Source organism: Leptonotus elevatus, chromosome 7 (genome assembly GCF_054856555.1).
Source record: "Leptonotus elevatus isolate MCC_2025b chromosome 7, RoL_Lele_1.0, whole genome shotgun sequence".
NCBI classification, from domain to species: domain Eukaryota; kingdom Metazoa; phylum Chordata; class Actinopteri; order Syngnathiformes; family Syngnathidae; genus Leptonotus; species Leptonotus elevatus.
Genome location: NC_141245.1, coordinates 2,537,083 through 2,553,698, shown reverse-complemented (window position 1 = coordinate 2,553,698; position 16,616 = coordinate 2,537,083). Strand labels below are relative to the sequence as shown.

The 16,616-nt window shown below is 39.0% G+C and overlaps 1 protein-coding gene across 4 annotated transcripts in view; it reads left to right on the top strand.

Moving 5' to 3' along the window:
* Window positions 1-16,616, top strand: part of nf1a (neurofibromin 1a) — an 84,481-nt gene that overhangs the window by 6,395 nt on the left and 61,470 nt on the right. For all 4 annotated transcript variants that reach the window (XM_086080069.1, XM_086080070.1, XM_086080067.1 and 1 more), the window contains 13 exons: window positions 268-458; window positions 2,190-2,296; window positions 2,392-2,459; window positions 3,683-3,758; window positions 8,494-8,651; window positions 8,744-8,917; window positions 9,537-9,665; window positions 9,805-9,879; window positions 9,974-10,099; window positions 10,399-10,536; window positions 10,626-10,739; window positions 11,933-12,012; window positions 14,284-14,407. In XM_086080069.1, coding sequence (XP_085936195.1) covers window positions 268-458; window positions 2,190-2,296; window positions 2,392-2,459; window positions 3,683-3,758; window positions 8,494-8,651; window positions 8,744-8,917; window positions 9,537-9,665; window positions 9,805-9,879; window positions 9,974-10,099; window positions 10,399-10,536; window positions 10,626-10,739; window positions 11,933-12,012; window positions 14,284-14,407 — 1,560 coding nt within the window. The remainder of the gene's footprint in view (window positions 1-267; window positions 459-2,189; window positions 2,297-2,391; window positions 2,460-3,682; window positions 3,759-8,493; window positions 8,652-8,743; window positions 8,918-9,536; window positions 9,666-9,804; window positions 9,880-9,973; window positions 10,100-10,398; window positions 10,537-10,625; window positions 10,740-11,932; window positions 12,013-14,283; window positions 14,408-16,616) is intronic.

The window sequence follows — 16,616 nt, the reverse complement described above, 5'->3', positions numbered from 1 at the left end:
GATTTTATGGGTATTAGGTTTCACCATGCAGTACGCTCATAAGTTTACATACATACCCCTAGGCCTTGGGTATGTAATCTTTCTGTAGGATTTTGATGTAAAAAGATGACTAGATGAACTAAATTTATAATAAAAAAAAATGGTGATAAGAAATATTTAATATGCAGCATTACTTTAAGTTGGACTGGAAAGTAAAGTGTTTTTGTAGTTTTACTTTTTGTGTTATAAAGATGTTGACATTTATACTCACATGTCCTGTTTTCTCAGCAATCCAAAGACTCACTGCGCCTGGATGAGACCATGCTGGTCAAACAGCTATTGCCAGAGATCTGCCATTTCATCCACACGTACCGTGAAGGCCATCAGCATGCAGCTGAACTTCGAGCTTCAGCCTCAGCTGTTCTCTTCTCTCTTAGCTGCAACAATTTCAATGCTGTTTTCAGCCGAATTTCCACCAGGTAATCAGCGCTGCACTGTTTCTACTTGTCAGATTTTCTCTCTTTTACAGTAAATTTCACAGTCCAAGAATTGCTGTTGAGAGGTACAGCATATAGCTGTCTTTATCAGGTCAGGGGACCATGGTGGCCATACCATGCATTTGTCTCCCTTTACACTGAACCCAAACTATGCCGAACACAACTAGTTATACAGTAGTCTAAAAAGTCATTGATCGCTGTCTTTATCTTCCTTCTCCTGTGCACTAAACCCACCAAAGACCTCTTCTCCAGTGTCGGAAAGCTAAAGCCCCAAAACACTTTTGTACATACATGCGCAGTCTCTCTTTGTTGGCGCTGTCAGTGTCACTTCCATCATGAGGCAAATTTGCTGATGAGCTTGAGCTGTCCTCTTCATCACACAGCCTTGCACCCTTTCGAAACCCGTTGGCAACAGTGGATTTTTTTGACAATGCTCCACACTCAGGATCTATTGGCAAACCTCAGCAATAGTTACTCGTGTAAGTGTTATTCTTTGCACGTGGCCAGCTTTGTTAAAAGATGTCATCATCCATGTCTTCCACTGAATTATGCATATGAATGATATGAATATTCAGTATCAAGGCGGACTCGGACGTTCATCCACTGAGACCTGTTCAGTAAATTTATTGGACAGATGTGATGAGACTAAATCGGTTGGTGGCATGAAGCTCATTAGCAACAATTCATAAATAAACCGCGTCAGATTTAAAGGCACAGGTAGCGATTTATAGTCCAAAAAGTACGCCGGAACATTCTTTATACTTTAATTGAAATGATGCACATTTTTGGTAGAGATAGACAGATATGTTTTTTTTCAGGGCCGATACCAAAGGCTGATAACAAATATTTGGAGATGATATTAAAAAAGTAAAAGTAGTTAAAAAAATAAAATAAAAAAAGGGGGGTGGGGTATATTTGCGTTAACGTTTTTGGAAATGCAAATGCCAATCTTGACTCTATTGTAAAGTTTTAAAGCATGTTTATTGAACAATTTTTCAAACTTTTTAAAATGTAGATTTTTTTTCTTTTAAATCTTAGACAATCAACATCCTTTTAAATTTCTAATAAAATGTTCAGGGAGCTCCCAAGGTTATCAGTACATCTTAAAAAGCAAAATGGAAACTTGAAAAAGTATAGCACGCAGTAGTTTTCTACAGTAAATATTTTTTTCCCAAAATTTACAAATACCTGAAATCTTAAACTTTCACATTTGATTTAATGTCAAACAAAAAACAAAAAAAAAGGATTTAAAAGGTTCTCAGGGTCAGCAGGATCGCTTATAAAGTTAACTGAAAATTTAACTAAGTTCCCTAAGATTAAAATTGTTTTAGATTTACCTTATATTGGCCGTCAGATTTTTTTTTTTTAATGCCGATACTGATATTTGTCAAAATACCCAATATCGGCGCCCTTATATCCTTAATTTTTGTTTTTAACGTCTTTGTTGGCCATCTGAAAATTATTTGTATTTTATTTTTTTCTGTTCCTTGAGTTCTCCACTAGAAGTAAAAGCTCTGATAATGTTCAACCTGTACTAAATATGATCAAGAATCATGACCCAAAAGAACTTAAAGCAAGATGAGATTTGTCGATAAATGCAGTTTGTCAGGCTTGGTCACTACTACACTACTACATGTTTTGACTATCTCTGAAATGTTCTGACGTCCTTTTTTTTAAATCACAATGTGTCCATTTGCGTGCGCGTCTCCTCAGGCTACAGGAGCTGACGGTGTGCTTGGAGGACAATGTGGATGTTCATGACATAGAGTTGATGCAGTACATTAATGTGGACTGCTCCAAACTAAAGAGGCTGCTACAAGGTTAGACTCTAGAGTTTAGAGGGTAAAGTTTTTTTTAAGATTTGGCCTCTTGGTTGTGTTAACTTTCATTTTTGTATATTTGTATTTTCTTGTAGAAAGTGTTCTAAAGTTTAAAACCCTTAAAAAGCCTGCACAACTCGCAGTCATCAACAGTTTAGAAAAGGTAGGTTGATCCTTTATCTTTTATCGATCCTTTCTGTAGGTATAACTGCTTCTTTTGCTTAAATAATAGAAGTGCCCTTGAGTTTTGTACCCATGTGAACATGCTATATTCCATTATAACACATCAAATCAGTACTTTACACATTTGGCCTTGAAACATAAGTCATAGAGATCCAGCCTGGTGCTACAACTTAGCAGACTCACAGTATGTGATTACTATGGTATAAGCAGGTTAATGACCTTCCAATTGCACACTTATTAGGGTTTAATGGGTTTGGAGGCAGCAACCGTTCTCCGCTGCACACCAACCGTTCTCCGCTGCACACCAGTGCATGCCTCCCCATCTCGTCGGAGATTTAACCTGACATATACGCATCCAATCTTGTATGATCGTTGATCTAACTCATCATGGGTAGATGTGAATCAGTTATGCACATTTTATTTTATTATTAATCAAATGTCACATATTATTTGAACTTTTTACCCAGAGGTCTTGAGATTAGGGTCTTGGAAAAGCTATGGAATTTTGACATCTCAAATGTGTAGGAACCCCAAACTTTTAACACCCCTTGTTGAAAATGGTTCCCAACAAAAAAACAATGTAAAATGCACACGCAGAGTAAATTAATTGATGCTGGCTGGCTCAAATGAGCGGACAGCTCGCATGATTTTCATAATTCTGATGTCATGCTTTGTGACAGATCAGTGTCCACAATATGAAACATTATTGTTTTGTTTACTATATTATGGACACTTCCTGTAACTTTCAGTTGGGACTACAGTAATTTCTGGACTATAAGCCGCTACCTTTTTCACTTGCATTCGATTCTGCGGCTTATACATCAGATCACAAGGGGGCACACTATAAAGGAAGCGCAAGAGCGTCAGCCAGAGCAAAACAAACCAAGTGAGCCCAAACACAGTAGGAGAAAAACAACAAGAGCGAGACAATTTGTGCCCTCATTATGGAAAAGAAAGTAGTGGGAACCCTTATATACCAGTGCAGTAAAAGACCTTCGGCTTACAGTCAGGTGCGGCTTATATGTGTAACAAATTTGAGTCTTCCCCAAATTTAGCTAGCGCGGCTTATAGTCAGGTGCACCTTATAGTCCCGAAATTACTGTAGTTTATTTTTGTGATCTCAGAGGAGTGTCAACAGCAACTGGAGGCTTGTTCATCATGTGGAGGTTCTCCTCTAGCTCTGTTATTTTTTTGTCTTGACAGGCATTCTGGAACTGGGTAGAAAATTATCCAGATGAATTCACCATGCTCTACCAACGACCTCAGGCAGATATGGCAGGTACAAAGATTTTTAATAATTACATTTTTTATATTACAGTGGACCCGGGCCACGGGCCAGGCCATTCCCTATCCCGCACAAATAGCGAAAATCCATGTACAGTATAATTGACATGGATGGATGAAATGCATGGTGGTTGGGCATTTCAGGCACCAACCGAAAATGCTCTTTTGGGTACTTTTGACTGAAAATAATCAGTAGTTGAATTTTTGGTGCATCCGTAATAAACATGGTCATACATTAAGCCTTTTTGGGTAGAGCCACCACAAGCTACGTTGTAGCCCTGCCAGAACGTGCACTGGCCCTGTATATTCATGATATTACGATAAAATGTGATGATTATTCCATATTTAGCATCTTAATTCTGTATTAATTAGGCCTTTAAGAAAAGATTACTTCTGTGCAAGGCATTACGGTGGCTGACTGATTAGCACGTCCGTCTCCCAGTGCAGAGGTCACGAGTTTGATTCCAGGCTCCGGCCTTCCTGGTTGGAGTTTGCACGTTCTCACCGTGCCTGCTTGGGTTTTCTCCGGACGCTGCGGTTTCCTCCCACATTTCAAAAAACATGTGTGGTTGTTTAATTGAAGAGTTTGAATTGTCCCTAGGTGTGATTGTGAGAGTGAATAGTTATTGGTCTATGTGTGCCCTGTGATTGACTGGCACCCAGTTCAGAGTGTACCCCACCTACTACCTAAAGACAGCTGGGATAGGCTCCAGCATCCTGCAACCCTTGTGAGGAATAAGTGATTTGGGAAATGTATCGATGGATACTATTATGTACTTAATATTTTTCATGTTTTTTCCAGTATAAAATGGAACTGAATATTTGACATTTTCTGGACTTTTATATCTCTTTTAAGCCATTACTTATCGAAGGATTTAACCTAATTGTCCGCAGTGCAGTTAAAAAGCTCACTTATGATTGATCAGTTTCAGTGAATAAAACTAAAATTACAGAATATTAAAAAAATCAGGAACAGGATTTTATCATATTTGTTTATGAAATTTGTACTTGCCTGGTCAGCCCAGTGTCAGTGAATTTTTGGTGGCCGCATATTAATAATTTTAATTTTGTGAGCAAAATTGTACAGCCATGATAGGTTTGCTTAAGGTAACCGTTAAATATTTTTTGATAGTATAAAGTTGTCCTTTATTACTTGCTTTAGTCTCTCTGATTTACAGTACAGTACATACTATTGCAGGAATACTTAATATCTAATAGAGATAAGCCGATATGTTTTTTTTCAGTACTGATGCCGATTATTAGTAGTCAAGGAGGCCAATAACCGATATTTGAAGACTATATTTATTTTCAGACTTTTTAAAATGTAGACATTTTGTAATGCTTTTTTAAAATCTTAGACAATTTACACTCAATGGTTTAATTAAGCAACAATCTGCAAAAACAACGTACCCTGATTATTTTATTGACAAATACGGTACACACAATAACATGAATGATGTCGTAAATAGTTTCAACCAATTCTTTGTAAATGTTGGCAGCTGGTATCACAAACCAGGAAGGAGGGAACAACCAGAACACAACATTTACTTGATTAAAAGGGGCATTTTAAATATTGTAAAACCATTAACTTGTATCTTTAACTCATAGGTGTCAAACTCCGGTCCTGGACCTGGAGGTGTTGGATGTTTCCGTTCTCCAACACAGCTGATATATGATCAGCTCATCAGCAAGCTCTGCATAAGCCTGATAACGATCCTGCTGATTAGAATCAGCTTGTGTTGGAAGAGGGAAACCTCCAAAACCTGCAGGACTGCGGCCCTCGAGGACCGCTGTTTGACTCCTATGCTTTAACTTATCATTTGAATCTGGTTGTTTCCCGAATAAGATGAAAATTACCAAAGTAATACCTCTGTACAAAAATTATTGCAAACCTAGTTTTACTAACTCTTTGACCGCCATAAACGTTATAAAACGTTTAGCATAAACCTACGGAAGGGCGCCGAGGACGTTAAAAGACGTTCACTATGTTTTTTTGTTTTGTTTTTGGAAACGGGTGGAGGAAAGCCTTGGGCAGCTGTGCTGAAAGTATCAGGCAGATCTGGTTAGTATAAGGACTCGTTTTGGCCCCTAGATGGCAGCGATGACTCTCTTTGCACAAGGTTGGATGGGCCGCCCACCGTGGGCGTCAGTAGAAGACGTGAGGCGGAGCTAGAGTGTTGAGGGGACAATGGCTGATGAAGCCACAATGGCAACCGGTTGCAAGCAGCTCACGCTTGAGCATTTTTTTCAAAGACGGAAAGCATCGATCAATACTAAAAAGCGCATTGATGTCGACGATGATGATGACTCCGAGCTTGACGCCAAAGTTGGAAGCCTTGACGCGACCGTTATGATCACGTAGTAAGCCTCACCGGCTAAGCGCGGCTAGCGCTGCTAACGCCGGAAAACGCGCACAATAACCGACCGGGTACTTCTACACAATCGGACATTCGAGAGTTGTCGAAAAGCATCGACCAATGCATTGATGATGATGATGATGATGGTGAATCCCGAGGTTGACGCCACAGTTGGACGCCACAGTTGGACGCGGCCTTTATGCTCACGTCATAAAGCATCACCGGCTATCTCTGCTAACGCCGGAGCTGCACATGCGGACATTTTGTCGGACAATGAAGAGTACCCCGAGTCCAATGCATATTCATCGGAGGAGCGGGTACAGTCTGATCACGGAGAAGACACTGTTTCCGGACTACGATGCCACCATGAATGGAGTGGATAAAATGGATCAGAACATCTTTTACCACCCGGTATAGCAACTGAAGGACATGAGGAAGCCAGACGTAACGTAACCGTAGCAGGATCCTGATATTAGGCTTGATGGCAACACACACTGCAGTATATACTTGCTATTCCCCGGAAAAAACGGCCTGCAAGAAAGTGGAGCTTTTGCACGCGATGAGGCAATCTGTTGTGCAAATGCTGTTGCGTCTCCTTGCACGCAGGGGAGAAAAAACAAAAAGAAAAACTGTCGTTGAAACATCCACATATTTGTAAATAGCACCACAGTTGCACACATTTGTAAATAGTTTGCCAAATTGTTGTCAAATTGTTACACTGTTGAATGTAAATAAACGTATTTTGCTATCAAAAAACACTTTTTCATTCTTGGTGGTAGTGTTTTATAGAAGTAAAGCACTATTTAGGTGTTTGTGGCATCATTCATGGACAAAAAGAAGTGTAAAATTCACTAGAATGCATGAAATAATATCGTTTCACTAAAAGCTTGATTTCTCCGTATTTGAGTCCAAAACAAGCGAAATCGGGTGAAACTAACCATTTTCTATTGTTGATTACTAAAGAACGGAATAAGGTAGAAACAAACTTTTTTTTTCTGATGAAAGATGAAAGTCCAATCTTTCATTTGGTAGTATGTGTGTTTCCATAGTCCAAACAGAACATTTTCTGTGGACCTTGAAAGATCAGTCAAAATGCTTAAATCGGCTGGCACTGACGGCATCCCTTTTCTGAAAACGTCTGGCAGTCAAAGAGCTAATTACCGACAAATTTCTCTATTGCCTCAATCAAAAATTTTGGAAAAGCTTTTCATCTCTCAACTTGAAAACTTCTTTGAGAAAAAAAAAAAAAAGGACAGGTTTTAGAACCGGAAGAACTACCTCCATGGCCAATAATTGATGTAATAGAAGAAATTACACTGGAATAGAAAAAATATGCAGTTGGTATCTTTGTTGATTTCAAAAAAGCATTTGATTCAATAGATCATTCAATCCTTATTAATAAACTGGAACAATATGGTATACGTGGTATAGCTGGAGACTGGTTAAAAAGTTATTTTGCAGGAAGGGTACAATACGTTAAAATAGATCAATATGCATCAGAAAACTTTACATTGTTTGTGGTGTTCCCCAGGGTTTCGTGTTAGGTCCGAAGCTTTTCAATGTATATATAAATTACTTTTTTAATGTATCACAATTACTAAAGCTTATACTATTTGCAGATGATACAAACATATTTTATAGTAGTAATACTTATAATGAGTTGGTAACTGTTGCGAACAAGGACTTAAAATCCATCAAAAAGTGGATGGACATAAATAAATTATATCTAAATATACACAAAATAAAAGTTATAATGTTTGGTAATGTTAAGAGTAACTATGAACACATTCTCTTAGTTTTGTTTGTAAAAACACTTGTTATTGGTTACTGCAAGCTTGCAGGAAAGTAGCTAAATTTGTTTTCAAAGTTTGATATTAATAATGAGATTGGGGGTGGGACTTATTACGTTTTTCTTCCTCCCACTCCTTTTCAGGCTAGGTTTAGTTGTATTTTTTGGAGAATTTGATATATTGTTGATGTTGATTGCTGCCTGAAATAAATGAACAATGAATGAAATGGGTTTAAATTTCTAACAAAATGTTCTGGGAGCTCTGAAGGTTATCAGTACATCTTAAAAAGTTAAGTGGAAACTTAAGCAAGTAAATACCATAGCTCTCTATAGTCTTCTACAGTAAATATTTTTTCCCAACATTTAAAAATACCTGATATCTTAAACTTTCACATTTCTTTGTTTTATTGTTGGACAAAAACAAATGGTTCAGAAGGTTTCCAGGGTCAGTTGCATCTCTTATATAAAATTTACTGACATTTTTACTAAATAGCCCCCTGAGATTAAAATGGTTTAATATTGGCCGTCAGATAAAAAAAAAAAAAAGGCCAATGTCATTTCGTGTGCTTGTGTTGTTTCTGCAGAAGCTGCCGAGAAGCTATTTGACCTGGTGGATAGCTTTGCAGAGAGTGCTAAAAGGAAGGCTGCAGTGTGGCCACTTCAGATCATTCTTTTGATCCTCTGCCCAGAGATTACGCACACAATCTCCAAAGACACTGTGGAAGATAGCAAGGCCAACAAGGTGAGCAGGAGAGGAGAATACACCAAAAAATTATCTACCCAGTCCCTAGTCACTAATAAAGGGCTCTCGTGTCTTTCCTGTTGTGCCTGCAGAAACTGTTTTTGGACAGTTTGCGGAAAGCCTTAGCCGGCCAGGGTGGTAGTAAGCAGCTGATGGAGAGCGCTGCCATTGCCTGTGTAAAACTGTGTAAAGCCTCAACTTATATTAACTGGGAGGATCACTCAACTATTTTTCTCCTTGTCCAGTCCATTGTCATGGATCTCAAGGTTTATATATTTAATTTTTGTCCCTACTCTTGTTTGTGTGTGGAGAGTTGGGTTAGTGTTTATTTGATACTGAGAAAGAATGCAATTTAAATTTAAATTGAACCCCTCTGTCAACACTCTGTAATTTTTGTTTAATTCAAAAAATGAAGGAGCCCTAATTTTAAAATCCAATTATATGTTTGTACTAATTCCACTCCCGTCATGCTACACAAAATTTTCTAATTATGTTATTGAACAAATTGCTCCATGCTCTATTTAACATTCGTCTGTGATGCATTACCCCAGCTGACATTGATATCAGCTACACACAATTCAGTTAACGTTCAACTTTGAAGTCATTGTTTCACTTCATTCAAGGACATGGTACTATTTATGTATGTGTACTTCATACACATACATAAATAGTACCTTTTTGGAACTATGGATGTTTTGGATTATGGGTATGGATTTATTTATTTTACTGTATTTTTGTACATTTGTTTTTAAATAACCAATATTCCTAATATGTATATACAGTATGCTACATTTTCCTTAATGGATTAGTGGTGTGATGTGAAAATAGAATATAATTACCTGGATTTGATCTTTTATGACCTCTGCCTCTTGTCCATGTCACAAGGCTTTGCTGTTCAACCCAGCAAAACCCTTCTGGAGAGGGGCGGGAAGCCAGAATGCTGATATTGAGCTCATGATGGACTGCTTTGTCTCCTGTTTCCGCATCAATCCTCACAACAACCAGCACTTTAAGGTGGATTCATATAAGCAATACTGCAATGTGACATAAAATAAATTTAACCTCAGTCCAACCTTAACCAGATACTTGACTACTGTCACTGTGTTCTTATCACATTGGCTTGAGAATAAAAGCGTATTTTTTATTTTTAAAGGTCTGTTTGGCTTCATCTTCTCCTTCTACCTTCCACTTTGTCCTGGTCAACTCACTACACAGAATAATCACCAATGTAAGACTCCAGAGGACCGTTAGACCTATACTTTGTTTTATTCAAGTCTTTGCTTCACTTTCATTCTCTTCACATTATGTATATCTTCATGCAGTCTCATCTGGACTGGTGGCCTAAGATCGATGCTGTGTACTGCTACTCTGGAGAGCTTCGCTTTATGTTCTCAGACACCCTCAACCGGGTTGTCCAAAGCACCCATGCGCCTCTCCGCATGACACCGGTGAGTATACAAATTCTTGGAGTCTATAGAATAATTAAGAGTAAGACTGTATTTTACTTAATGCAATATATCTGTGGAATAATGAAAGGTTTTGTTGAAGAATATTATGTAAGCTCCAAATAAATAAGCATCGCTATCTTCAAAATCTGAACGGCTTGCTTGCAGATACAGTTTTTGAAATAGGCATCTTACAAAAATGTATTTTGTTGTGTAATTTCACTGAGATTGTCATGAATGTAGTTGATGCATTATTACTGTGTAAACACAAATGACATTTTTCTTACCGGTATCTCTCACAGAGTTTGACTTTCAAGGGGAAGGTGACGACCAGCCTTAAATTCAAAGAGAAAACTACAGAACTGGATACGAGAAGTTACAAGTGCCTCCTGCTTGCTCTTGTCAAACTAATCCATGCTGACCCCAAGCTCATGTTGCATGTAAGTGATCTGTCTTAAATTCATTCAGGCAGTTTGAAGGCCCTTTGTAGCTGAACATGAATCTTTTTTTGCACACTGTTGTCCTGTAGAACCCTGTGAAGCAAGCTCCAGAGATGCAGAGCAGTACAGCTGAGCTCATCATTGGTCTGGTGCAATTAGTGCCTCTCACCAACACCACCCAACTCTCACAAGAAGCCATGGAGGTTTGAGGCTGAATATTAATTTATATATTAGGGCCTGACCAATACGCATTTTTCGAGGCTGGTACCGATTTTTGGCAGAAAAAAATACAGATTACCGATTAATCAGTCGATTATTTGAAAATATATATAACGCATAAAATTATCTCCCTCCTCCCCCAATTTATTTTTCAATGGCTGTTAGTTACGCACAAACTTTCGCTATTAACATTCTCTGCTTTGAATGACAAGTTCATAATATGAGTTTATGAAAATTCTTACTTGTTTACAACTGCTGTAAAGCATTACCATTTTCATCTTGTGTAGTTTTTACAAGTCTTGTGACTTACTGTGTGTGTTTGGACAAAAAAAATCCTAAGTAACTACTAAAGTCTTTGAATCCTTGAACTATCAACTTTATATATAACTTGAAAGGACAATGACAAAACAAAACAATAAGAAAATGAAATAAGAATAGAATAAACTAAAAAAAAACAGTAGGAAAAAATACTGACTGTTCCTGTGCATTTGGGCCTCTTGGGGGCAGTGTGGTGCCTTCGTGAGAAGAAAGTTGCGATTGAATTATATTAAAATAACTTGTTTTTTACACATTAGGAAGAATTTGTGCCTTTGTGTAGTGTTCTTTCACCTGTGGGTATGTGTTTCCACAGCATTTGCATGTGGATATTCATTATTTGAAGGAAAAACACTCCCGAAGTCGATGTTAACTTCCTCTTAGCATTTGAATGGGATCCTCCCTTCACTTTTAGCATTAACACTAGGCTAGCGATGTTTTAATATACAGTGGCTGTAATTCTTATCGTCATTGTGTTTAGTTTTACAGTTAACTCAAACTGAGGTGTAATTAAACAGCTTGGACTCATACCCAGAATAACATAAGCTACACACTTAAACCTTAATTTTGTTGAATTGTTACATTCCTAATTAATAATATCCGCAGCATGACCTGTGATGCACAAAAATGTATTTCTTATTGTGTTGCTTTTTAAAATTGTCCTATAATGTTGCTTGCAACACGTAAAATTCCTTGAGAAGGGATTATTGGCCTTTTCTTATTATTTTACATCGTATCTTTGCGACATGTTTCGGATTTAAAAATATATATTTAGTCTACATTCTGTGATAGTTTGCAACGTTTCTTTCCTCATTGTGGTTTTGTCTTTTGCTTTTCCTGTTGTCCCCTACTGTCTGTCTAGGCTCTTTTAGTACTGCACCAGCCAGACTCCATTGAACAGTGGAATCCTGATGCTCCGATAGCGACTTTCTGGGATATCAGGTACTCTAGGGCTACATTCACACTGCAAGATATAATGCCCAATTTGGATTATTTTGTTCAATCAGATCTTCTTATGTATTCATTGACATTACAAAAGCAAATGTGACTTCTAATGTCAACGGAATATGTCTGTGAAGTGACACATGTGCACAGAACTTGACATTATGTGGCACAGTGTGTTGTTAATGGAAGTCAATTTGGCCCCTCATGTAGGTCTCTCCTGACACATTTGTGGTAATTTCAAGGATTTTGTGCTTGAACTGACAGGCGCCCCCAATATATATGTCAGGTTTAAAGCATATTTTCAATCGTAACGTTTGTTGCCTTATGCTGTCCTATAGGTCGGATGAATGCAACATGAGCATCCAGACTGCAGTTTGATCTGATTTAGAGGCCTAGGTCACATTTGAAAAAAAAAAAAAAAGAAGAATTTTGCTGTTCATGTTGACATGAAAAAAATACAGATACGTGTCACAAAAAAAAATCGGAACTGACTTGCAGTTTGAACATAGCTTAAATTGTCTAAAATATGGAAAAGGGACTTGGATATGCACCTGAAAAATTCTTACATACGTATGAGGTCATACATTAGGTTTCTAACTGGTCAGGTAGCAGCACCATGTTTATATACTACTTATCCTGTTTAATGCCACATGTAAAATGGAGCCTCAGATGACTTTACACAAGAAGCAGGATATACTCTGGATTGCTCACCAGTCACTGTACACATAGGGCAAACACATAAAGACAGGCAACCATTCACACACATATTCATGCCTATTAGCAATTGTTACCATAATCTATTGTGTAAATGGGCAACATGTCTGCAATATTCAGTGCCATTGTCTCAGTGATTGTCTTACCAAGCTACGTCCAATCAAGATGCACAAAAAGTCTCAAGCAAAAAACAGCCTTGTTTGTTTTGGGGAGAAATTACAATTCTGTTCAGTTTGGAATATTTCCATGGCCAATACTTGAATGAAGCCCTCCAAGACTGAAAAAACTATATACCGGTACTTTTTCCATAAGACTTGGTTTTGTTTGTTTGCTTTAGTAAGCAAGTCCGCAAGAACATTGTCTCAAGGTCAAGGTTTTGCATAACTAGGCAGCTGTAAGGAGGTGGGCGAGAAGAGTCAGTGAGGAACTGTTTGGCCGGTACGGAGTCCTCCAGGCGGGCCACATGGCTGAGCAGCTGTAGTCGCTGTCTCCTGATAATGGTCGAGACCGGTGTGGGGCTACTAGCCCTGGCGTAGACATTGGTGTTGCTAACGAAGTGGTACCAAAGATGAAGCGCAGGCAGCGCCTATGGAACGCGTCGAGACGGCGTTTGGCAGCTGCCAGGAGCGTCCAGGTTTCGCTGGCGTAGAGGAGAACAGGAATAACAATAACGTTGAGGAGACAAGAGTTTGGTGTGTAAACGGATGGAGGAGCTTAGCCAGACCCAGGAGAGTCTACTGAATGCACTGCGGGCCAGTTGAAGGCGGTGGAGTATCTCGGGTTCGCAGGAGTTACTCGAGGCAAATTTCGACCCGTCGTACACAAACTCCTTGACGACCTCAACTTCTTGGCTGTTAGCGAGGGTCACTAGTCGCGGCATCGCCAGTGAGTCGGACAGAGACTGTATTTTTGTCTTTGCCCAATGGGGAGGGCTCTTCTGAGAATTTCACCAGTGCATCCGAGAGAGTATCCAGGAGGGAAGCAAGAATTACAATGTCATCGGCGTAGTCCTAATCGGTTTGGGTTGAGTGAGGGCGGACACCCGCCTCCGGACAGCAACGTTGAACAGATAAGGAGCGACTACGCAGCCTTGGCGCACACCTGAATTCGTGCGGAATGGCTCAGAGGTTAGCTCGTCTGCTTGAATCGCACATATTGTGTCCGTGAACAAGTTCCGCAGGATTGTGATATATGTCCGAGGGATTCCGATGCCTTGTAGCAGGAGCCAGAGGGCTTCGCGGTCAAGCAAGTCAAACGGCGCCTTCAGATCAATGTATGCAGCAAGGAGAGGCTGTTGGTACTCTCTCCTCTGCTTGGCTAGGATGCGAAGGGCGAGGATGCAGTCTGCTGTTGATCGTTTGGGTGTAAAGCCGGCTTGTTGTGGGCGGCGCTTAGAGACGAGGTATGGCAGAAGACGTCTAAGGATCACTGATGTTACGACTTTGGAAGGGACGGACAGGAGGGTGATAGGGCGGTAGCTGGCAGGGTTCCTCATTGTCTGTCACTGCATTAATTGATACTTCAGCCTTAATGCTACATATCCTTATCCATTAGTTCACAGGTGCTGTTCCTCATCTGCCGCAAACTGATTGGCCAGCAGATGGTCAATGGCACCGAAGTTCTCAAGTGGTTGCGAGAGATCCTCATTTGCAGGAATAAATTTCTACTCAAGAACAAGGTACTGTCTGCTCTTGTCAAGTAATTTTATTTATATAGCCCTTAATCACAAAAGAGTCTCAAAGGGCTTCACGTGCCCACCCTTGAAAAATAACTTGGAAAAATAAGAAACCTTGAGAAGACCGAGATGACCAGGCTGCAATGGATGCCAAATGGGCAACAATTTACGCAGTATGTGATGCTAAACAATATTAATGGACTATTCAAGCATCTTCTCGAAAAGTAGAAGCCAAATGGCCGTTTGTCACTTTTTTAAAAATGCGCATGTGGTAGACCATCCTACCAGCTCTCCTGCTCGACCGGGGGAAACTTCTACACTGTAAAAATTGAGTGATATTTACTTGACAAAGCCTAGTAAAGGTTGATGCACTCAGAAATTTTAAGTACAAAAAAAAAAGAGCAATGATGATGACATTACCGAATGAACAATACTGAGCTCTTTAAAAAAAAAAGAAAAAGAAGGGAAAAAAAGGACATTTTAAGTACAATTTACAAGGAGTTTAACAAGAAACTTTATTAGATTTTTTTCAAGTAAATCCCGTCGGGAAGGTCATCTTCATCAGTCTCTACAGCCGGCCTCACTTCATAGACGGATGTCCTCTTGCAGCCATTTTCAAAGTACAGTATGCGGTGAGATCGGTGGAGCTACGATGAATGGCTAAATCCGAAGCTCAGCGGCTACATGCTACAAATACTCTTAAGTGCGCATGCGCAGCTAGGAACAAGCATGCATGGCGTCATTATGGCAGATTGATTTGACTGGATCGAGAACCAATCGTTAAGATGATCTACCCGGAAAACGCAGTGACCATGGATGCTTGAATACACCTTTAACTAGGATAGTACGAAAGTCCATTTAGTAAGTTGAAGCACTGCAAGTAGAGACCGTCAGGGAAGTGGGTCCTCATCCACACCAGGCGGATAACTCTTACCTAGTTGGTTGATGCAGAATTCTCCATAGCAACAACTTCAAGGTGGTGGCCTGCTTTGTAATCGTCTCAAAGGTTGACTATCACTTCCTCTCGCGGGAGTCACGTAACCGTGCAGGCAGGCCAGGGTTGCCAGATACTGTGTCAAATATTCCCCGCAATGTAAACTGCTTAGTTCGCTGTGAAATCCGGAGATTAGCGGGAGAAATTATTATTTTTCGGCCATGAATGGCAGTAGCAATTTGAATTCAATTTCTTCCACAGAATAGATTGAATGTTAATAAGGATGCAATGTTATGCAGATATGTATTTTTCAACTTTCGAGACAAATGGTACTATTTACTATCGAGTTGTGGCGGAGGGTTGTTTTGGCGCAAAATGTTTTATTGTTCCTGGGGAGGAGGGGGCAAAAAATAATGGCGAAACACTGGATTAATCTATTAAACTATGTAAATCATGTGATTAATTACGATTTAAAATTGTAATAGACTCACAACTCTAATATATATATATACACTGGGCTGGGCGCTATAGCCCCAAAAAATAAAATCTTGATTTTTATTAATTTTTTTTTCCCCCACCCTAGTCATTCTGGAGAGTTTCCATTTTAATCGAAGTAATAAACCCTACAAATTTTAATTTAAAGTTTTCATTTATTGTGTGCTGCGCAAAATGTTCAGACAACAATATTGTGTATTGATTTTAAATCAGTAGTAACGTACACTTAACATTCATAGCTTGTGCAAAAAATAGATACTCAGCTTGTGCAGGATTTGCTTAAATGCCACGTCTTGTAAACCACCCATCCAGCATTCGGCCAAACATGCAAAATTACAACTCACAATAATAATAATAATGTTTGGATATAGCAGAAATTAAGAACAGCTTTTAAGAATCTAGAAGAAGACAAGATTTATTTATATGCACCTCGATTTAACAATTTCACAAATTTTCAAGATTAAATTTTTAAAATGACAAAATAATTGAATTAGTTTGCTTTATTGCCCAGCCCTAATATACAGTATATGCAATTATGCATGTATGTATGTATGTGTGTGTGAATGCATGTATTGTATATACAGTTGGACGTGGGCATTACATTTGTTAAAGTTGCGTTAAAAATGGCATTAAATTAGAAGAAATCCTGTAACCACATGGCTGCATTCAACAAGTATTTGGTTTGTAAACTTGCAGCGCTGCCTCAAGTGTGTGGTTTGAATCTGCTTACTGTCGAGTAACTTTTTTGCAAACAGGCCGAGTTAATGCTAATACAGTACGTGC